General features: G+C 43.8%; 2 protein-coding genes across 3 annotated transcripts in view; both read left to right on the forward strand.

Annotated features, from left to right (window-relative positions):
• The window catches only part of Ampd1 (adenosine monophosphate deaminase 1), a 23,725-nt gene extending 21,378 nt beyond the window's left edge, over positions 1–2,347 (forward strand). The window contains exons 13-15 of one of the 2 annotated variants that reach the window (XM_021196272.1): positions 1,351–1,524; positions 1,668–1,778; positions 2,168–2,336. In XM_021196272.1, coding sequence (XP_021051931.1) covers positions 1,351–1,524; positions 1,668–1,778; positions 2,168–2,326 — 444 coding nt within the window. In that variant the 3' untranslated portion in view covers positions 2,327–2,336. Of the gene's footprint in view, positions 1–1,350; positions 1,525–1,667; positions 1,779–2,167 lie in introns of both variants that reach the window. The other variant, XM_021196274.1, reaches the window with a different exon arrangement.
• Positions 2,348–5,617: 3,270 nt separating this feature from the next.
• The window catches only part of Dennd2c (DENN domain containing 2C), a 68,389-nt gene continuing 50,032 nt past the window's right edge, over positions 5,618–23,974 (forward strand). The window contains exon 1 of the mRNA XM_021196483.2: positions 5,618–5,646. The gene's annotated coding sequence lies outside the window, so the exon portion shown is untranslated. The remainder of the gene's footprint in view (positions 5,647–23,974) is intronic.

Below are 23,974 nucleotides of genomic sequence, written 5' to 3' on the forward strand. Positions count from 1 at the left end.
CCACCTGCCTCTACCTCCCGAGTGCTGGGATTAAAGGCATGCACCACCACGCCCGGCGGGATCTTTTCTTAATAGTAATAATAATTCTATATTAGAGCCTATAACAAATGACTCATAATGGTCCGTTTTCAGTATGAGATACATTTTGAGCTCATCAGCAAATCAAAGATAAGCAGGAGGTACTCCAACCCTTTCTTCCCTTGCTAACAGCTGGCACCTGATGACCTGAATGCTTCTAAACTTCTTAGGGTGGAAAAGTTCTGATGAGCTGTGGGAACAAGTCCAAGGTGTCAGGGGTGAGGAAGGGTAGGGCAGGTCTCAAACCGCAGGAGGGTGGGGAACGTGGGGTGAGCTCTATGCTAGATTAGCGGGCAAGTTCCTAACTCCTTGGAGAGCCAGCCTGTGACTCTGAAGCAGGGCATTTTCATGATCAGGGACTATGGAACCCACTCTCTTCCACCAGCCATGGCTGTCTTTTCTCTGGGCTGATATCCAACTTTGCAAGGTTGAAAAGTGAACAGCTTCAGTTGTGCTACTCTGAGTCCTTAGTACTCTTATTGTGAAATGAGGATCACTGAGCATGATACACCTTGGGGGTTATTAAGGTAGCTCCTTCTATGACAGCCGAAAGGGGTTCTTTTGAGGTTATCTTGTTAATTGCCCTCAGAGAGAAATTACCACACATTTCCCAACTTCCATCTTGGAACTCTCACAGGTAGAGTCAGAGGCAGTTGGCTTCCCTCAGGCTACTTTTGCCTGGTTTCTTGTTGTAGCATGCTTTTAAATGTCTCTTGTGATAGTCATAACTTTCACGTAGCCAAAAAAAAAAAAAAGTAAGTTTCGGGGTGAGTTCCGAGGTGTAATTACTTAGATCAGATCATTTAACTTTGACAACTTAGTACTCAGATTTTTAAAAAGCTGATTTTGACCAATACTTCTCAAAGCAATACCAGAACTTTTAAAAAAGATTATTATTACTGTTTTAATTTTTTCGAGACAGGGTTTCTCTGTATAGCCCTGGCTGCCCTGGAACTCACTCTGTATTCCAGGCTGGACTCAAACACAGAAATCTGCCTGCCTCTGCCTCGTGCTAGGATTAAAGGCGTGCACCACCACTGCCTGGCTGCTTTTTGTTTTTCAAGACAGGATTTCTCTCTGTTACCCTTGACTGTCCTGGAACTGAGTTTGTAGACTAGGCTGGCCTCAGACTCACAGAAATAAACCTGCCTCTGCCTGGATTAAATTGTGGGATTAAAGGCGTGTGTAACTGTCACCGGGTCACCATGGGGTTTTTGAGGTTCTGTTGTCTGTCCCTGTCCGCGCTCCTTATTGTTCTCCCTGTCTTTTCAGAGTCCAGTGCTACAGTACTTGTTTTTCCTAGCCCAGATCCCCATCGCCATGTCACCACTGAGTAACAACAGTCTGTTCCTCGAATACGCAAAGAATCCTTTCTTAGATTTCCTCCAGAAAGGCCTGATGATCTCACTGTCGACCGATGACCCGATGCAGTTCCACTTCACCAAGGTGTGCAGCACGCACGGAAGCTTGAGCATGGTTCACCACGCAGACACCCAAAGTCAAATCAGGGCGCTTCTTTATCCTCTTTCTGTGGGATGTGTACTGTTTCCTTTACTAATGTGCTTCCTCCTTTACGTAAATAACTACAGGAGCCCCTGATGGAAGAATACGCCATTGCTGCCCAAGTCTTCAAGCTGAGCACGTGTGACATGTGTGAGGTGGCAAGGAACAGTGTCCTGCAGTGTGGGATTTCTCATGAGGTAGACTTGATGGTGGCTCCCTGCCCTTCTGAGCGTTGGGTCTAGCAATCTAACCACTGAATTATTAGTGAGGAAAACACGCAGGAAAGCTTTTACACAGACCACATACAGCGGCTATGGCTAGAAGACAGTTCTGGGCTGGGTATACAGCTTAGTGGCAGCGCAAACCTGTGAGGATCTAATTTGAGTCTCTACAGCTCCTCTGCCAAGCTCTATTCTCTGCCATGGCTCCACATTGATTTCTCAGGAAACGTGCCCATGGAGGGAGGCACTTCATGAATGACCCCTGGTCTCCTTTTGTTTCTGAGTAACATGAGGATTACAGTGGAGGAGCAATCGCTGCCTATCCCAGTGTAAAAAGAGACTCAGAGACCTCCTTTGTCTTACAGGAAAAAGCAAAGTTTCTGGGCAACAATTACCTTGAGGAAGGCCCTGTTGGAAATGACATCCGGAGGACAAATGTGGCTCAGATTCGCATGGCCTATCGTTATGAAACTTGGTGTTATGAACTCAATTTAATTGCTGAGGGTCTTAAAGCAACAGAATGAATAAAGTAAATGACTGAATAACACCGCAAGTGGGTTTTTCATTGAGAATTTGAATCCTATACTACTTGTTATTGAGACCCTATTTTTTTTTTTTGTGTGTGTGTGTTTTGGTTTTTCGAGACAGGGTTTCTCTGTCTAGCCCTGGCTGTCCTGGAACTCACTTTGTGGACCAGGCTGGCCTTGAACTCAGAAATCCGCCTGCCTCTGCCTCCCGAGTGCTGGGATTAAAGGCATGTGCCACCACACCTGGCCCTATTCTTTTTTTTTTTTTTTTAATTTATTTTCTTAAAACTTATTTTATGTATGAGTGCTCTATCTGCATGTACACCTGCTCACCAGAAGAGGGCATCGGATCATATTATATGGTGGTTGTGATGGCTCACATGTGGTTGTTGAGAATTGAATTGAAGACCCAGGAAGAACACACAGTGCTCTTAACCTCTGAGCCATCTCTCCGGCCTGAGACCCTACTCTTTTTTTTTTTTTTTTTTTTTTTTTAAAGATTTATTTATTTATTTATTATATGTAAGTACACTGTAGCTGTCTTCAGACACTCCAGAAGAGGGAGTCAGATCTCGTTACGGAAGGTTGTGAGCCACCATGAAGTTGCTGGGATTTGAACTCAGGACCTTCAGAAGAGCAGTCGGGTGCTCTTACCCACTGAGCCATCTCACCAGTCCCCGAGACCCTACTCTTAAAATAAGCCAAGTATTGTACTAAGCCCTCCATTGATACTCTTTTACTTGGTGCCTGTCACACCTTTGTACAGTAGATATAATTTCTATTTGGGGGATAATGAGCCAATGTAAGGTAGATGATGCCCTCAGGAGACTCTTCATGTGGGGCAGCTGTGGGGACAACGTTTGTGTGACTCCAGAGTCTGCACAACCTTCAGGCAGTTATCAGAAGAAGCCAAGGACACAAGCCACTGGCTTAATGCTAAGAAGATGAGCTTTAGGACTTAGGGACTAGAAGACAGTTAAAGCACCTGGAACCATTTAAAAGTTCTTTGACAAAGCATAAGTCAACTGTGACTTTCTTAGGTAAGGCCAGACCAGGTATATAAAAGCTTAGAAAATGAGCACTTGTGAGCAGTACTGAGGGAAGAGTTATCCTAGCAGGGGAGTCTTAGCTTGCTGAAGCAGGAGACCTCTGAACCGTGTTAGAAATATCCCTACTAGGTATGGTGGCAATATCTTCAGTCCCACACTCTGGAGGCAGAGGCTCTGAGCTCAAATAAGCCTGTTCTACATACTGAGTTCTACATACAGACAAAGCTACATAGTGAGGCCCCATCTATAGATAGACAGACAGATAGACAGAGGAGAGAGGGGAAAAGGGAGGGGAAGAGGGAGCGGGAGAGGGAGAGGGGGAGGGGGAGGGGGAGAGGGGGAGGGGGAGGGAGGAGAGGGAGAGGGAGAGGGGAGAGAGTACTTCCTGTTAGGAGATGCTCCAGCTATCCAGATTATATTTGCTCACACACAACTGTGTTGCCATCTAGTGGTTGGGTTGATAATTCACTCAGTTTATTAAAAAGGGGGTTATGGACTAAAGTTTTTTGTTGTTGTTGTTGTTGTTGTTGTTTTGTTTTGTTTTTTGGACACCAAAAGCATAAGGAAGATTTCATTCTGTTCTCAAGTTTTTCCCCTGAGGTTGTAAGATATGTGGAGAGAACATCCTCAAGACTTATCACAATGACATTCGAGCAAATTCCTGCGTGTTTTCACTTTCTTAGGTGTGTCCCTTGGGACGTGCTAGTACTAGCTGTGGGGTAAGACTCCTCTTCTCCGTTCTTGAAGTTAGAATTTCTGTTTGGTGAATATTTATCAAGAATCTCATTTTATTTCATGTTGGCTTCCTAATCACTAAAATAATACAGATATTAATACTAATATTATATATATACAGATATTAATACTAAATATTATCTTCCGACTTAAAGGACGCCTCTTACCATTAGGTGTAGCTCCATCTTACCCATGAGAGGGCAGTAGAACACATGCATGTAAATTAATGTTCATCTTGGAATTCAAATTTTCATCCTGCTAAAGAATCTTCTTGGATGCAAACTTCAAAACGTAAATCTTAAAAACACCGTTTTAGTCCCAAATTTCATCTTGTACAACTATCTGTGATACTTTCCAAACAGATTAGATTTAAATGTCGGTTGTGGTGGCTCAGGACTATGTTAGCACTCCAGAAGCAGGGGTAGGAGGGTAAGAAGTTTGAAAAATAATAAAGAACACACATCTCTACATTTAAAGATATACACATTAGGTAAGGGATCAATGGAGTTTGCAATTTATTCCAAACCATATTTACTTTTACTTCCTCACTAGAGTATTTTAAAGGAACTGTCAATACTTCTCCCTCATGGTAAAAAGTAATCCTTTTATTGCCCCCACCTCATGGCTTCACAAGGGATAGGGACTTTTTTTTTTTTTTTTTTTTTCCTGTCTTGGTTGAGTTGGCTGGTGACAGTCATCCGTGATGTGTAATTAAACACCTCTCTGTGGCAGTCTTTTATTTTGGTACCTCTGTGTGAACAAGCCAGGGAAGTTTGGTTACCAGACACAAGGTCGGATGGAGTGGGTGGGGTGGAGTGGGGCGGGGCGCGGTGAGGTGGGGCAGTTAGATCGTGCTGGGAAATAGGTTCCACTCATCCCCGTCTCTCAGAGTGAAACTGGGCTATTCTTGCAGCAGGCACAGAGCCATGTGCATACCTGAGCAAGATCGTGTGGTAGGGAGAACTTAAGCGTGAGTCTTAACCGGGTGTGGCAACCGAGTTGGCACCGGGACTAGGCATCAAAGGCATCCGGCTTGGGATTCCAAACCTAGACCCAGGTGCGTTATTGGCATCTCTCTACTAGCTGACATTCCGGATGAATGTTTGCTCCCTGAGCAGCGTTGGGGTTTTCTTAAAGAAGTTGCTGTTTGGCTCCTCTGTTGTTACTAGGCTCTGCCTTGCTGTGCGGGTCTGTCGCGTGTAGTCGCACAGACCGTTGATCCGGAGATAGAGCTTTGGCTCCAGGCCTGGGCTGCAGCGTGGAACCAGCGCGGTCCAGTGCACTCTGGTACCCCAGTGCCGGAGAGGCGGAGAGACCGCCTGGCGTGGGTTCGGAGCCTTGAGGAGAGCCGGGGAAGGGCAGAGACTTACTGGGTGAGCTCGGGGGCGTGGCCAGGCCGAAGGGGCGTGTTTTAGCCTGGAGGGCGGGGACTGCGGACCTGCGGGGGCGGGACGAAGATGTGGGCGCCGGATCCCAGAGGCCACGGACGCGAGTCTGGGATCCCTGCGCGAGGCAGCGTCGCGGCCCAGGCAGGTAGGTGACGGGATGCAGCGGTGGAGTGGGGCCGTGGGACCTCGGCCGCTCAGCTGTTGGCGTCGCCCCATGGCGTCCGGTGTATCTGTGGTCAGCCGAGAGCTGGGTACCTCGGGCCAGGGGAAGGCGGGTGTCAGCCTGCGTGCCGCGGTCGCGGTCGGGGGTACAGGGCCAGGGAGCCCGGGCGCTCGCCGCCGCGAGGAAACGCGCCTATCAGGCGGTCTTGAACTTGGACGTGCCCGGACGGAGCACTTCAGACAAGCGGTAAAGCGTGTGCGCGCGCGCTTTGCTTCGGAACTATGGGGCAGGCACGATAGTGGAAGTTGTCAAGTAGTTTTTTAAGGTAAAATTCCGACAGTGGGACTGGAGTACGACTGTGGAGTAACCAGGAGAGAAGATGATGATTAGATTATGAGTCAAAAGGCTTCGCTCTGGAGCTCAGACCCGCAAACAAACCGTCACACCTCCGCCAGGGTTAACTCTTCCCGGTTTATGTCCCCGGAGTGTAAAACTGGGACGCCCATGGGTGTTCTCATGTTTTGAGAGGAATGACAGTGTTCTACAAATGTCAGGCATTGTTGTTTGATACACACACGCACCCCGGAGCATGTGTAGTCTGTAAAACTACTAAGTGCCTAGTACACAGTAGGCACCCTGTAAACCTTTATCCCAAAGCTACTACTGATTCGGCCTATATTATGTTAGAGAAAGTTCTAACTTCTGTTTACTATGTAAATAAGTTATCTAAGCGTCATTTCCACACAATCACCATTGTTTGAAGAGCAGAGCTATTCTTAACTGAGTCATGACATTTTCTAAAATAGCATGCTATCTGTATACTGGAGTGCAATCATTTACCATGAAGCTTGTACCAATCAGAAAGTCTGTTACTTTGCCTTAGATAAACTGAAGGTATCTGATAAAGTGAGCTGGGAGTACTGCTTCAAAGCAAGACTTTTATTTTGTAAATTCAGGGGCTGCTTATAAGGAGACTGGAGTTCTCTAAAACAAAGTTAATGTGTGGCTGTGGTGTTTGGATGTGGTGTTTGTATAGTTTTTATTATAGACATTTGTATTCTCTACGTGGGGTGTGTGTGTGTGTGTGTGTGTGTGTGTGTGTGTGTATTTTAGGGAGAGATGGGAAATTTAAAAAGGAATAGCAGTCTGTAACCATGAGGTTTCTACTGGGGATACTTAAGAGTGATCTGGAGTATTTTCAAAGACAGAAACTAGGAACTGTAGTAATTGTGTCTCAAGGCCTCTGATTAGTCTGTTAAATGTGGCAATAGACTTTTTTTAGATGCAGAAATATCAGTGTTTTTGACTGAGAGCAGTAGCAATTTCTTTCTTTTTCTTACTTAAAATTTAAAATTAGGGCATGTTTGTCACCAACATGCACAGAATCCCAGTACTTAATAACTGGGTACAGTGGTCCACAGCTCCTATCCCACCAACATAAGAGAGGTGCAAGAAGGGGTTCAGAAACTCCAGGTCACTCCTTACTATATAGTGAGTTTGAGGCCAGCCTGGGATACATGTGACTCCATATCAAAGCAAAACAAAGCAAAGTTAAAAATTCCTCTTATTACAGGGCTTGAGAGATGCTTTGGGAAATGAGCGTGCTTTTTGCCAACTCTGAAGACCTGAGTTCAATCCCCAGGCCATGTAGAAGGAGTCAGCCAGCTATGTAGATTGTCCTCTGACCTCAGAATGTATCCCAACACATCGCCCCTTCCCCAAAGTAATAAATGTAATAAATTCATTTATTATGTGTATATGTGTGGTCACCCAAGGTACATATATGGAGGTCAGAGGGCCATTTGTAAAACTTAATTTCTTCTTCTATCGCGTTGGTCCTGGGGATTGAACTCAGGCTCAGTGGCGAGTACCCCTACCCGCTGAGCTAAGTCACTAGTCCTTCTTTTCTGTCCTTGTAGGATGAGACTAGGGTTCTGTGACTACTGCTATCAGTGAACCACATCCCTGTCTCCAGCTGGAAATCATATTACTAGTAAACGATTTGCAGTGATCCTTATGTTCTAGGCAAGGATTTTAGAGCATTGTATGCCGCGGTGGAGTTTAGTGGAGTGCTAGAGGGAAAATTGCTAGTGAGTAATCCGGTGCTGCTTTAAGAATTCTATTTGTGGGGCTGGAGATGACCCAATGGTTAAAAGCACTTGCTGTTCTTCCAGAGAACCTGACTTCAGTCCCCAGCACCCTTGTCTGGTAGTTTACAGCTACGTGTAACTCCAGCTGCATGGGAGCTGATGGGCGCTTCTGCCTTCCAAGGACAACTTCCTACAGGTAACATATGCTCACATATACGTACATATAAATAAAAACAAATCTTTAGCCCAGTGTAATGGTGCATGCCTTTACTCTCATCACATGGGGGAGCCAGAGACAAGTGGATCTCTGTGAGTTCAAGGCCAGCCTGGTCTACATAGTAAGAGTTTTAGGTTAGCCAAGATATACTGAAATCCTGTTTCAAAAAAAATTTTTTACAGAAAAAGAATTTTATGGGCAGGAGAGATGAGTCTGCATTTAAGAGCACTGGCTGCTTTTCCAGAGGACTTGGGTTCAATTCCCAGCACCCACATGGCAGCTCACGACTGTCTGTAACTCCAGTTCCAGGGGATCTGACACCCTCACACAGACATACATGCAGTCAAAACACTGATGTACATAAAATAAAAAATAAATAATTTTTTAAAAAACAAAAAGTTTTATTTAAATATTTTCAACAATTCACTTGGTTTTTTGAAAGTTTTTGTTTGTTTGAGGTTTTTATTTGTTTGTTTTTCAAGACAGGGTGTGTGTGTGTGTGTGTGTGTGTGTGACATGCACAGGAAGGATGCTCTCCTACCTAGGAGAGTATGTAGTCCTTCTATGGAGTGCACTAAGTAAGTACTGAAAAGCTATTTTGAAAGCTGACAAACAATAAGAGTATCAACTACTATTTATGGGTCCTACTCAGTGCAGGCAGTGTCCTGAATTCATTTCATGTATTAGTTTATTTAGTCCTCCTCACAAAAGGCTCTACTGAGGGATGCAGTCATCAGTAGCTCCTCACTGAGAAGCATAGAGAAACTGAGAAACTTGCCTGCCACCCATTTAAGTAGACAGGGGTCAGGCTGTCAGGCCGCAGTAACACTGAACGCAGCCCTCAATCCCTGCGCTGTACTGAGTTTCAAATTCAGTAAGACCCAGTGCAGTCTAACAGGTATTTAAAAGAAGAACTTTTATGAACTATAAATGAGACAGACACAAATACGAGACAGAGAGAGAGAGAGAGAGAGAGAGAGAGAGAGAGAGAGAGAGAGAGAGAGGAGGGACAGACAGAAAAACTGGTATTACAAGATATAGAGGCATGTCCAAGCTACAGTTTAATTATACTTTGTATGTAAAACTTTTTTTTGCTGATGAATGACATGGGATTCTTCTTGTTTTTAAACTCCCAGCCACTTAGGGCGTTCTCTTAGCAATATAAGAGGTGTCTGTTTTTCAATAAGTTTAAAATACCTGTTCTTAGACCATGACTTAAATGTTAGCTACAAGAAAAGAAAATGCACCAAGCATGGTGGAGCATACCTATAGTCCCAGCACTTGGAAGACTAAGGCAGGAGGCTAGGACATTTTGTAGGCTTACCTGGGCTAAGAATGGAAATCTGTCCCAAATCAGTCAACCAACCAATCAAGTCATTATGATAACACAGGTCTAGACAGAATTTAATGGGCAACGATGATGAGAGCAGTTTTTCTACATGTGCTAGGAAGGAGGGCTGTAGGAAGATACCATATTTGAATTTGATTTCCAAGGATGACTAGGAGTCTACAGAGCAGGGGGAAGGTATGAATGAGACCAGGAATCTGTGTGACTATGCGGTATGTTTGAGAACTGCCTCCTAGTTCCTAAAGTCAGAGGTGCAGAGACCAGGAATCTGTGTGACTATGCGGTATGTTTGAGAACTGCCTCCTAGTTCCTAAAGTCAGAGGTGCGGTTGGGCTAAAAATAATCTAGAAAAAGAAAATCACAGAGCACAGTTGTTTGTTACATTAGATTACTGCAATTGCTGGGTAAGGTCTCTGATTGGAATAAAGAAGAGTGATTAAGTTCAGTTTGGGGAAAACCCTTTCACTGTTGACTACAGTATTCAGGATATTTTTTATACTGTGAAGTAGCAAATATTTTTAACAAATAGTGTAAAGCTGTGATTTGGGGTGGGGGAGAGGGATGAAAGAGTGTTGATGCTGTTATTGGAGAAAAGCTGTATATTGTAAGAACTTTGCAAATTCGTCTAGAGACAATGAAACCAGAGAAGGCTCCTTTGGAAGTAGTTAAGATTGCACCGTGATGTCCTGTGTGGTGGCTGGATTGAAAGAAGCCAGGCAAAAGGCAGACAGAGAAGTCTGAAGGTTGATAAGATAGATAGATAGATAGGTGGATGGGTGAGGCCACGTTTGCTGTTGTTGAAGTGCTCCTGATGGAGCAGATGAGGACCTGGGGAAAGAAACAAGTCCAGGGCAAGGAGAGGGCAGACAGGAACCCAGGGATTGGGAGTGCTCGAGACCTATTAGCTGTGGAGGGCAAAAGACACTGGCTTCCCTTCTTAGCTCAGGGGATACAGGGCCTGGCTGTATTATCGTTTACATGATGGGGATGATAATCTGTCCTGAACTTGTTGGGTTTGAAGAGTCTATAGGGCAAGGTCCAGAGGCTGGGATGAGCTTGGTTGGTGATGTTTCAGACCTAACCAGCTGAAGATTTTCTCATTTTAAAGCATTCAGGTGAGTTTTAGTTGAAAATTAAACAGCTTTCAGGCTGACTAGGTAGTCTGCGTCACTTGCTGGAAGCCCTGCGATCAGCCTCCACTAGCATGCAGAACTAAGTGTGGGGTCCTTTCCTTTACTCAGTACTAAGGTCGTGGAGGCAGGGGAATCAGAAATTTAAGGTCATCCTGGCCTTCAGGGAGTTTGAAGTCAGCCTGAGTCTTACTCTCTAGCCCTTAGATATTTCTTTTAAAACAGGCCGTTTAAGATATTTTCAAAGAGAGGCTGGGAGTGTAGCTCAGTTGGTAGAGTGCCCGCCTAGCATGCAAGAGGTTTTGGGTTTGATCCCAGACTCACATAGGCTGGTTGTGTTGAAAATGTTTGTATCCCTGGACATCAGGAGACCCTGTCTCACAGACAGACAGACAGACAGACAAGTAAATGGGGCTGGAGAGATTGCTCAGTGGTTAGGAACACTTGCTGCGATTGCAGAGGCTCTGGCTTCAGCACCAGCATGGTACAACAGTCCAGGGAATCTGATGCTCTCTTCTGGCCTCCCATGGCAATGGCACACATGTGGTACATTGTATTCATGTAGGCAAAACACTCATACATATAAAATGAAAATAGATAAGTTTAAAAAAAACAACAAAAAATTTCAAATAAACCTAAGAGGCTTAACTTACCACTCTCCCATTTATTTAAGGACAGCTTTGAGGAAGAGCCATTATTGGCTAATTTAGTTATATTAGAAATATTGGAAACCTTAAAGGAGAATGTGGCTTTTTAACGTCAGTCTTTTAGCCTGATCTTGCCTGATCCCAGCAGAGGCACATGGGTCTCTTGGTTTTCGACCAGGCTGGAGTACAAAGGGAGCCCCAGGCCAGCCAGGGATCAACAGTGTGACCCTGTCACAGAAAGCACTGATTTCTCTCCTATCACATTAGGAAGTAATGTGGCAGTGTGTTCTAGAAGCCATGGAGTTCTGGTGTGTGTCCTTTCTTTACTGTGAAGACCAGTGCCATGTTCTGCAGTAAGACCGAAAGCGTCCATTACTGAGCCTGTTGCTATTTTGACCACTTATGGCAGCTCGCTGTTCCAGCTGGGATTTCCAAGCCTTACCCAGTGAAGTGCAAAAGAATGAAACGGACTCCTAGGAGAACCTGAATTGTGCATCATCCATGTGTTTTCCAGACTGGAAGTAATTTATGCTCAGGGAATGTTGCCTCATGAATCTTTTTAAATTTTAATATTTACATGATTTATGTTGGAATTGAAAATAACAATGAAGCCGGGTATGGTGGTGCATGCCTTTAATCCCAGCACTCGGGAGGCAGAGGCAGGAGGATTTCTGAGTTCGAGGCCAAACCCTGTCTCGAAAAACCAAAAAAAAAAAAAAAAAAAAGAAAGAAAGAAAGAAAGAAAGAAAGAAAGAAAGAAAGAAAGAAAGAGAAAGAAAAGAACAATGAAAGAATATTTGATCTAAACTCCATGCTGTACTTACATGGTGGTGTGTGTGTGTCTGTGTGTGTGTGTGTTCTGCCCTGCCCTTCCACAGCTTTCCGTTGATTCCGTCCATCCCACATCATGGCTGCCCATTTGCTGTTGCGTGTCTGCTGGTTGCTTTCCTGGTTCTCAGTTTCTCCCCACAAACATCCCTTTTCTTAGCCCCTTAGTCTAGGCTTCACATTGGTTGTTTTGAGCCGGTCTCCTGTAGCCCAGGAACTTTGGGGCACCATCTTCCCTTGCTCTTCTGGGCTCTGATTAGAGCTGTAACCAGCACAATGAGCCCAGACTTCACTCCCGCCCTCATCGTATCTTGGGCTCCTAGGCTCCATCGACATTCCACGTACACACACTTGGGAAGCAAGGCATTCCCCAAGATAAGGGTAGTTGCTAATTTTCTTGTCTAAGTTTATTTTCTTTAGTTCTGTGCCCAGGTTCTGAGGGTGTTTAAGAATTATATAGTTCATAGCCTCTATGAATTATAGTATCCAACATCAGCTGAAGATTCATCCCCTAATCTGTTAACCACAGCTCATTATTGAGCAGCTCTTAAAGACTATATCCTGAGGCTGAGATAGGAGGCTCAGAAGTTTAAGGCTAGCCTGGGCTACTATAGTCAGAACCTATCTCAAACCAAACAAACAGATTTGAATCCCTGCTATTTAAAAACCCTCAATAGCTGAGGGGTGGAGCGTGTGGGAAGCCCTGGGTTCAATCCCTGATCTCCCCAGAAAGCAAAGCCCCTTTACCAAAGGAACCCACATGCTTTTGCGCTGGGGGTTTGTTTGTTTGGTTGGTTGGTTGGTTTTTGCTTGCTTGTTTGTTTTTATAAAGGCCGTTTGGGATAATTCATTCCTCTCTAAGCCTTTGGCTTCATCTTTCTTTTCACTCTCAGGAGACAATCTTGCCTATTATTTCAAAACAAAGAAACAATAAAAACCCTTTGCAACCCCGGGTGGGTGGGGCTGGGGTGGGGTGGGGGCGGTGTGTCAGGGAGGCAGTGACAGGAAGATGTCTGAGTTCCAGGACAGCCAGGGCTACACAGAGAAACCCTGTCATGAAAAAACAAAACAGCTTCATCTAGAACTTCTTGTGTAGTCCCTAACCCTGCACATCTGCCTGTGCGTCCCCTCCTTACTCCTGCTGCAGTGGGAGGGCGGCTCTGCTCCGGATGCCTGCTTCCCCCTCCAGGTCCCACGAAAGACTCTGCCCTCTCTTCCTTCTGGGCCTTCTGCTCTCTATCCTTGTTTCTTTCTTCCTCCTTCCTGACTTCTTCCCACCCAGGTTTAAATATAACTTACTCCTTTCCTGTCTGAAAAAGCAAAGCTCTCCTGCAGCCCATGTTCCTTCCAGCCCGCACCTTATTGTCCACTTGCTGCCTGGTGTTAACTGGGCCTGCAGCGGCTGCTCCCGCTCTTAATTGCCTCATCCACGCTGGACTGACTCACTGTCACCTCTCCTTCACCCTCTTTCTTGCCACTGAGCCTGCTCTTGCCCAGGTCCCGATGACCAACAGACACTCAAGTCTTGGTCTTTCCTGTCTTCTTGGCTTCCGTAATTCTCTGCACACCTGGTATTTCTCCTGTCTTTTTCTACGTTTGTGATTGAGTTACCATCTATGATACGTGTACACTGACTCAGAGTGTCTGAGAACTGGCTTGTTCAGGACTGGCAATGTTTCTGTAATTATGAGATTCTAAATTTAACCAAGTGTGATGACTTATAAAGTTAATTAGAAAATAATTGTAATTGTATAGAATGAAGAGTTTTGTTGTACAGAATGAATGAGTTTGAGCCAGGTGTGGTGGCAGGCACATATAATATCACTTGTAATACTTCAGAGATGGAGGCAGGGAGATTACAAGTTCAAGGCCACCCAGGGCTGTGTACTGAAGCCTCAACTCGATAAACAAGTAAAAGAGAAAGGAATGAGGAAGAAGTTTAACTGGAAATCATGAGATGATATTGTGTACCAGAGGGGCTAGAGCTCAAAGAGACAATTCCAAGGGATGAAGTGGGACTAGATTTCTATTTGCTAGTGAGAGTGTAATATGGTCTGACCACTTTGGAAACGTATTTGGCAGTGTGTTATAGTAATAGACCTTCTCCATAGCATAGCAGTTCTAGATAAAACTAAAATAAAAGGGGTTATGTCTATTAAAGATATGTATAAAATGCAGATAACAGCCTTTTATTTTGTGATGCCAGGAATCAAGCCAGCTAGCTAAGAGGTCTACTCTGACCAGCATGGTTTCCCCCTGGCTTTTTTCCCCTCTTGTATTTGTGTATCCTTCTATATCTGCACACACTTCTCTAACATGTCCTTTTTACTAGTTTGTGATACTCAATCAGGGTACTGTTTGCTTGCTAACCTTGTGTGGGTCAGAGGCTGAGATGCACTTGGCAATGCTCTGTCCCCACTGGCTCTGAGCCCATGTCACATCTTCAGCCGGTCTGTGTACCCTCTCATTCTGTTCTAGTCCCAGCATTCTCTCTGGGAAAGCTCCTGCTCCTGCTCAAGTGGCCTCTCTTCTGTGCAAAGGCTTTCCTATCCTCTGGCATATTGGGGATGGGGGTGAGCCTTTCTCTGTTCCATCTGATGGCTTTAGAACCCCATTGTTCAGGGAGAGAAAGTGCTCTTAGTAACTTAATAACAACTGTGATGTTTCTAAAGGATATTGTGGATCTGAAGGTGCTGGATATATTGCAAGCCTTGTGATCCCAGTGCCCGCCGCAGGAAGTGGCATTTCTAGTGTTTTCAGTGGTAAGCTGAGGGAGTTGAGACATTTGCTCAAAAACCAGGTAGAAGAAGTTTTCCTCTTGGCGCTTTGATGGCCAGTCATGCTAGTGTGCTTTCTGCTACTGTGATAAACACTGTGGCTGAAAGCAACTTGGGGAGGAAAGGCTTTATTTGATGTACCAGTCCCAGTCACATTCCATCGTCTACAGAACTTAAAAGGTGGACTCAAGCAGAGGCAGGCCCATGGAGTTCGTCTCACTGGCTTGCCCTCCATGGCTTGCTCAGCTTGCGTCCCATACCACCCAGGCACCACCTACCTAGGATAGTGCTGCTCACAGAGGCCTGGTCCTCCTGAAGCAATCATTAATCAAGAAGACCCTACAGACACACCCACAGGCCAGTCTGGGGGAGGAACTTCCTCAATTGAGGGTCACTCTTCCTAGACATGTTTAGATTTGTGACAAGTAGACAAAAAACTAACCAATCCACCCAGTGAGATGAAGTATGCAAAGCATATAGAATATATAATTTGGGAATGTGAGTTGAAAACTGAGAATTCCAGCTTCCAGCTTCTAGCTTAGAACTGGACAGGAAGTTACATGGTGCAATGTATATAGATTTATGTTCTAGACTCTTGAAAATTGCCATCCTTTTATGTAGCTTTAAGATGAAAAATAAGAAGCTACAATTATAAATATACACTAATTACAGCTACATAAAAATACACTCATAAAAAAAGGCCAGGAGGAAACACCAAATTACAGCAGTGATTATGTAGGCGGGGGTAGACCTGTAGCTGTCCCCTGCCTTCTGCACCTCCATGTTTTCTGCAAATAATGTTAGTGTTATTTTATGACTTTAAAACATACTTACTTAGTTTATTTACCTATTTATCTGTGTGGGCCCTCTCATAGCATGCGTGTCGTGTGATCCCGGGACACTGTGTGGGTGGGTGGGGGCGTGGGGGTGTTCTCTCTTTCCACCGTGTGAGCCCAGGGACTCTGATGCAGGTGGCCAGCTTTAGCAGCAAGCACCTCTACCTGTTGAGCCATCTCACCAGTCCCGAGATGTGACTTTTAAAACTTTTTAAATTGCATATTTTGAGTGTCTGGGGGAAAACTGCAATCTTTGAACAGTTAGGAAGTGAGTGTTTGGTTGGCTTTCTGGTATGGTGTGCAGAAAGTTATTCTGAAATAGCCTTTGTTAAGTGGTCATGTTTCAGTTTAGGGCAGTTTTGGCTTTAAAGAAGATTTCTTCGGGGTTATTAGATAAAAAGATTAAGAGTTGTTTAATTATCTTTTCTAATGTTGAATTAATTCTAATGAATTTCTAAAATTTTAAAAGTTTTATGGTATTAAAGCTACTTTGTATATAGCTTCTCACATTGTGGTAGTTTGTAAAACTTCCCCTGTTGAGACTTTAATTGGTTGTTTTACCTGAGAGAAGTTTTGTTTATCCATTTGTTTTATTTTGAGATGGAATCTTGTTATGTAGCCCTGGGTCATCTCAGACTTGAAATCCTCCTGCATCAGACACTTTGGTATTGGGGTTATAGGTAAGCACCATGGTACCTAGCTTGCCTAAGCCATTGTTAAGACTTTGTATTTATGTGTATGAGAGCACCGGAGGCCAGGAGAGGTCACTGGATCCCCTGTGGCTGGTGACAGACAGTTGTGAGCCTCTCAGTGCAGATCCTGGGAACCAAACTCAGGTCTTCCAGAAGAGCTATAAGTGGCCTTAGCCACTAGGCCACCTCTCTAGCCACACTGGTTTTAAAATCTAGTGATGAACCAGTTGTTGTTATCTGCTAGGAAGGTGTCAGACATCAGGTCCTCCTACTTACATATTCCTGGGACCCTTTCTGGGACCCTAGTTAAGCACCAGGTGGTTGTTGAGGTTCCCTTGATCCCCAGGGTCTCACCCCACCCCCCTTGTACCTTTAAAGGCTTTACTGTTGTCCCTGTGATCATCACAATTGACACACACCCTTGAGAGGGATCTGGAGGTGATAACTGCAGAGTCAGCTTGTGCTCTTCTTAGATGTGGGTCATTTGACTCCTGTTGTTTGGTTTTGGACCTTGGAGAACCCTGCAGAGGCTCAGAGGAGACCGGAAAAGCTGCATATAACATCCTGCTACATTAACCCATATTGTTATGTCTACAGCCAACATACACAGTGCTTAAATGCAGGAGCCCAGACTTCTTTTAACCAATCCAGCCAGCCTCAGCTTCCTTGGCTAAGAAGAGAATAAGATTCACAGGAAAGCAGGGGGTTTATGTGCTGGGGAAACCACCACTATCAGATTACTACATCAGGAAGAGAGGGAGCTCTCTTGCCTCATCCACAGCAAAGGGAGTTCTTTGGATTTTAGAAATAACAATCCATAGGCAAACCAGCTTAATTCACACAGCGATGACTCTAATAGTCAAGTTATCATAAGTAGCCAGCTCATCTACAGCATGGTAGGCTATTATTTAAACCGCTATTATTCTTCCTTTTTCTAAAGTAATTTAGTTAGCATTTTAAAACTTAAACCTGGGAGCTGCCAGGTGGCGGTGGCACACGCCTTTAATCCCAGCACTTGGGAGGCAGAGACAGGTGGATTTCTGAGTTCGAGGCCAGCCTGGTCTATAGAGTGAGTTCCAGGACAGCCAGGCTACACAGAAAAACTTTGTCTCGAACAAACAAACAAAAACCTGGGATCTGGAGTTCAATTCCCAGCAACCATGTGGTGGCTCACAACCATCCGTAATGGGATCTGATGCCCTCTTCTGGTGTGTCTGAAGACAGCTACAGTGTACTCATATAAATAATAAATAGATAAATAAAACTTAAAAAAAAAAACTTAAAAACCTGTTTTCCTTAATAAAATAACTATATTGGTAGTCATTGTCTCTCCGGACAGTTGGACAGTTGTGAGGATTAAATGCAGTAATGACAGCAGGTGCTTAGAACAGTGTTCAGTACTCATAAACCTGTCCATTATACTGCTGTCACTTAGATACATCGCTGTACAAGAACACCTCTTCCCATCTTGGACTGACTTTCTTTCTTTCTTTCTTTCTTTCTTTCTTTCTTTCTTTCTTTCTTTCTTTCTTTCTTTCTTTCTTTCTGTATAGCTCTTTGAAAAAAATATTTATTTATGTTATGCATATGAGTATACTGTAACTGTTTTCAGACACTCTGGAAGAGGGCATCAGATACTAATACAGATGGCTGTGAGCCACCATGTGATTGCTGGAAATTGAACTCAGGACCTCTGGAAGAGCAATCAGTGCTCTTAACTGCAGAGCCATCTCTCCAGCCTCCAGTGTAACTCTTTAAAGCTTTATTTATTATTTTATGCATATGAGTGCACTGTCTCCATATACATCTGCATGCCAGAAAAGGACATCAGATAACATTACAGATGGTTGTGAGCCTCCATGTAGTTGCTGGGAATTGAACTCAGGGGCTCTGAAAGAGTAGTCAGTGCTCTCAACTGCTGAGCCATCTCTGCAGCCCTTCCATCTTGAGTTTTCTCTTTTATTTGCTAAGAATTCGGAGATTGTGGCAGTTTGTTTTTATGGCTGATCAGATCCTGCGTAGGTCCAGCTAGTCTGAGCACTGCCAGCCCTCAGTTGTGTTGCCAGAGGACCTCACTGCTCTTTTTAACTTCCTTAGGGGTGAGGAATAAATAATGTGGATAATAAATTGTATCGTTGGATTAGCTGGAAACAATTTTAAATGTTGGGAGGTTTTTTTCTGGTTGAGTATATAGCTCGTTTTCTCAAGTGCTTGCCTGGCTGGCACAAAGCCCTGGTTGGATCCTGAGCTCCAGGGAACCTGGGTAGGGTTGGGGGTAGAGGTGAGAGGGTCCAAAGCTCAAAGCAAGAGCAGTCTTGGGTGCTGCATGATTAGAGGTCAGCCTGGCTAGAGATGTGTGTGAACAAAACAAACAAAAACACCCTACACAACAAAGCAACCTTGGAGAATTTTTTTTTTTAAGAAAGTATCTTTTTGTTTCCTTAGGTATGTTTGGTTGAATGTCTTTAAAAATGCTGGTATTTTGCTAAATTGAGATTTATAGGCTTGTTTATTGTATGAGTCTTTTATTCAGTGTAATTACTTTGTTTAGGGAAATGATTGGATCATCTTGTGTTATTAGCATATATAGGGCATCTTTCCCTTGACACTTAGTTTGAATTCCTTTTAAGTTTCTGTTTGCTGGTGCGTTGAGAGGAGGTGTCTCAGCAGGAATATGACAGAGCTAATACAAAGGAGGCTTACTGGCAGGAAGGGAAGAGGTTCTGGGATGGGAAAGAAGCAGAGAAAGGGGGACAGAGATGGGCAGAAAAAGAGAGGAGAGAGGAAGAGAGGGGAAGGAGGGAGAGAGTAAATGGAGAGCAAGGGACTGGGGGTGTGGAGAGGAAGAGAGAGAGCTAGCTCTGAAAACTGTCCTTATATGCAGGCTTGACTGGCCTGAAACTTAGCTCTCCTTGCCTCTGTCTGCTGGTATTAAAGGTGTGTCCCTCTAAACCTGTGTAGTTTGTGTTGCCTTTATAAATTCTCTGCAGCAGGGAGAGGTACCTTAGAAAATAACCCAGTGACTTGTAGAGCCAGCGGAATATTCAGTTGGAATAATAGCTAGTCATCCTGGGAGCTGGTAAAGTGCTCACTGTGTAACGGAAGCTGTCTCATGCCCTGTGTTGACTTTTCTAAGATAATGCATCTCATTTTCCATGAATGAAAGTTTTTAATACCTTTTCACACCACGAAGGGAATCTGTAACTAAAGAAATCCCTTTGCTTGTAGAGGGAGCAAGAAAGCAAGAGTGGTCACAATGTCTTCTCTGGCAATGATGCTTTTCTGGCACACATTGGCCTCTGGGTTCTGGTGAATCTAATTTCTGAGTCTGTGTTGGCCTCTAGGGTCCAGTGCAGCTTTAGAAAATAGAATTACCTTCCCATGCTAATCAGCAGTGAGATGGAGAGCTAGTTCACATTCCTGGGAGGGTTGAAGGGTCTTCCTTTGGTCTCTGTTTTACAAATGGTTTTGCTGGCTCCAGATAGTTTTTGTGATTGTGTGACATGTGGAATTCTGGGAACTTTTTAGAGGCTATAGAAATGCTAGGGTCCCAAGAGGCAGTGTTGGGGGTGGTTATTGGTCATTCAGAGGCTTGGTTTGCTAGTAGTCATGCTCAAAGAACAAACAAAAAGAAGGAAATTAGATTCGGGTACCCACTCCCACTCTTTCCCCTCTCTCCTTTCTTTTCTATCTAGTGATAGGGGCTGAAACTGGGAAGGGGCTGGGATAAAAGGTGGAAAAGAACCCACAGAGTAGTAAAGACCAGCTACATTTATGTGTATGAGTGTGTACCAAGGGTATGGAGGGGCTTCAAAATGTACAGCTTTCATATTCCTTACTCTGCAGTCAGGCACAATAACTGAGAAATTTATATTGTGTATTGTGAGCACTTACTAAGATTTTTTTTGAAGTTTCTTTGCTACTTGGGAGCCATTTTCCATTACTTATAACTCTGATGGGAGTAGGACAAAGGCCAGAATCCTGTGTGTGCTTCTTTGAAGATTTGTTATTCAAGAAGCCATCACCATGATGGTAACAGTTTAAAGAACAGAGCTGGGTGACGCTTGCTTTGCTTTGATTGATTCTTCTCCTCCAATTATTTGGTTGTTTTTCACTTGCTAGAAATCACTTTCTGGTAAATTCAGTGAGGAGTTTTCTGTAACTTATCACTGTATATTTTATTAAAAATGGTGGCACAGGCCAGTCTGGTCTGCTGTAGCTACATAGTGAGATCCTGACTCAAAAAGTTACCCAGAGTCCTTAGAGTTAAATAATATATACTAATACTTCAACATAAATACACTTAATAGAATTTTTTTTTTAAAGGAAGAGCCGGGCGTGGTGGCACTTGCCTTTAATCCTAGCACTCGGGAGTCAGAGGCAGGCAGATTTCTGAGTTCGAGGCCAGCCTGGTCTACAGAGTGAGTTCCAGGACAGCCAGGGCTACACACAGAAACCCTGTCTCGAAAAAAAAAAAAGAAAAAAGAAAACCAGGCTTAATGGGTTAATGTCCTGATGATGCTGTCCGCACAGATTTTGTTTGCCTTTCTCTGAGCTGTGGCTCAGCACCCTCTCAGTGCCGCTATGGGGTGAGTGACACGGTGAGGCCCAGGTTGACTTCAGGTCTCCTCTGCAGCCCTGTATACCCTGACAGCCTGTGCTACCTCCCTTCCATCTCATCCCTGGGTTTTCTTTTTTCTTTTTCTTTTCTTTATTTTTCTTTTGGGTATCCCAAACAAGAAAGACTCCAGTGGATAAAGGTTCCTGAGATCACAGAAAAGATATACAAGCAATTTGTAGTAAGAATAGTTAAAATTTGGAGGGAGCCACAATGTAATGATGTGTACAGGGGGCACACAGACTCAACTATCACTGGGAAGGGGCTAAGTTAGGCTTCACAGAAGCACTTTGCACTTGCTGTTGAATATACATGTTCTATTATAACATTAAAGGGCTCTTGATACAGCTCAGGGGTAGAGTATTTGCTTAGCTTGTGCAAGATCCTAGATTCAATCCCCACTATAGCCAAAAAGTCATAAAAATGTAAAAAAGGTAGATTCTCACAAAGAATTAATAGGACCTGAAATTTATTGAACAGTTATGATATCTCAGGTACCGCACAGTATTTATACCTTATATTTAAATTCACATTATAAATTTTGAAGTATCTTTGTCTTTTGTGGAAAAGGGTGCTAAAACATCTCACGGCTGATCTCTTTGAGTCTTGTTTCTCCATCTGCAGGGGAGGCTTCCAATCGTATCCGGCTTTGTTGTTAAACAATTAGATGGGGATTGGGAAAGGGGCTCTCGTGGTAGATTGTTTATCTAGCACTGAAAAAGAAAACAAATCAATTTTGTTAAGGTAGAACTGTGCATAGCTCATATTGAATACTCAGAACGTATTTATACTGCCATCATGGTGAGCATCCTCTAGATACGAAAGCAGAATTTATTATATGGGTTCCATCACTTACGGTCACCCAGCTGAAAGCCGGGTGTGGGGGGATTTGATGCTCCTTTGTTCTCTTTTCATCTTTTTTTTTTTATCTTGTTCTGTTTAGAAATTGTTCTATTAGAAATAATGTGACATACTACTTTAAAGCTCACCACAGAACTTGTGGGCCATTTTGTTTCTTTGCAGCAAATTTTAGCTAAATACAAGGATAGACACTCAGGAGAGACTCAGTGAAAGAATCTAGGATGTTTGTACAGTCGGGAACGAACCCTGAATTTTGACACTTTCTTTTTTGGGGGAGTGGGGGGCTCGAGACAGGATTTCTCTGTGTAGCCCTGGCTGTCCTAGAACTCACTCTGTCTACCAGGCTGGCCTCAAACTCAGAAATCTACCTGCCTCTTCCTCCCAAGTGCTGGGATTAAAGGCATACGCCACCACTGCCCGACTGCCCAGCTTGTGATGGGATTTGAGCTGTAAGGCCAGAGTTGTAACTCCGCTAGCAGGAGCTGCAGACCACTCGATATGACTAGAGCATGTGTAGGTGTGGAACACAAATGGCGGGACTTGAAAGGCTTAGTTGTGTTAAGGAATATGAACTTGATCTTACATATGCCACATCAGAAAATATTTACACATATAATTTTATCATTTAAACCAGAAACTATTTTGTATTTATTTATTTTGCATGTCTGTGTGTGTTTGTGCACACATGCCTGTTCCCACAGAGGTCAGGGGATAACTTGCAGGAGTCAGTTCTCGGTGAATTTTGGAGGTCAAATTTAGGTTGTCAAACTTGGTGGCAAAACCTTCTACCCAGTGAACTGTCTCACCAGTCCCAGAAACTATTTTTGAAGATAGTAAACCTGTGACCCTGTGTATGTATTATAAAAGCTAGTGCATATACCTATGCCAGTTTTGAAAACTTTGAAATTGTGTATGGTTGGTCTTTCTCAACTTTTTAAATTTTTATTTTATTTTATTTTATTTTATTTTATTTTATTTTATTTTGTGTGTGTGTGTGTGTGTGTGTGTGTGNTTTATTTTATTTTGTGTGTGTGTGTGTGTGTGTGTGTGTGAGAGAGAGAGAGAGAGAGAGAGAGAGAGAGAGAGAGAGAGAGAGAGAGAGAGAGATATGGATATGTGCATGGGAGTGCAGTGTGCAGAGTCCAGAAGAGGGAGTCAGATCTCATGGAGCTGGTCTTACAGGTGGTGTGAACTGAAGATGCTCCTAGCTGCAGATCCATCTCTCCAGCCTGTGTATATAATAATATAATATTATATATATATATATATATATATATATATATATATATATGGATTCCAGGTTAATTCCTAGCACCCATTTGGTGGCTCACAAAATTTCAATTCCAAAGAATCTGACACTCCCTTCTGACCTTTGTGGGCAGCAGACATTTGGTACCCAGACATACATTCAGGCAAAACATGCATACACATTTAAAAAAAATGAATTAAGGGAAAATATTGTCAATTTAGAATTGTATATCCAGCAAAATTATTTTTCCAGAATGAAGGGTGAAAGTAAGTTGTTTTAAACAAAAAGTGGAGAAAGTTTTTTAACCAGCAGGCCTGAACCACAGGCATGGCTAAGGGGTTTAGGAATCCTCAGGTTTGAACTACAGGCACTGCTAAGAAGATGTAGGCATTCGCTGAGGAAGCTGAAGCTCCGAAAACAGAGCTGCTTTCCTGGGGACTGCAGGGTAGGTGGTGCCAGAGCTCAGTCCCTTCAGGTAGGTTCCTACTGCTGTTGTTAGGACAGTGGAAGCTCAAAGAGTTAGCACGTGAAGATTGGAGATTGGAGCCCGGTGTCACCAGCTTTAGGTCCTTCATCTCCAGCATAGTGAAAAAAGGTGGCAGGTAGAGATTCAGATACACTTGTGACCAGGGTGCTGTCTGTGCCTGCTAAAGTGCCACACACAGGAGAAACAGTGGATATTATCTCTTCGCCGTGCTGCTTTTTCTTTTTAAAGATTTATTTATTGTATGTAAGTACACTGTAGCTTTCTTCAGATGCTCCAGAAGAGGGCGTCAGATCTAGTTACAGATGCTTGTGAGCCACCATGTGGTTGCTGGGATTTGAACTCAGGACCTTCAGAAGAGCAGTCAGTGCTCTTAACCACTGAGCCATCTCACCAGCCCCCACAGTGCTGCTTTTAAAGTCATTCATGGAGGGCTGCTTTGCTTTGCTTTGCTTTGCTTTGCTTTGCTTTGCTTTGCTTTGCTTTGCTTTGCTTTGCTTTCCTTTCCTTTCCTTTCCTTTCCTTTCCTTTCC

The sequence above is a fragment of the Mus pahari genome, chromosome 4 (genome assembly GCF_900095145.1).
Source record: "Mus pahari chromosome 4, PAHARI_EIJ_v1.1, whole genome shotgun sequence".
NCBI lineage: Eukaryota > Metazoa > Chordata > Mammalia > Rodentia > Muridae > Mus > Mus pahari.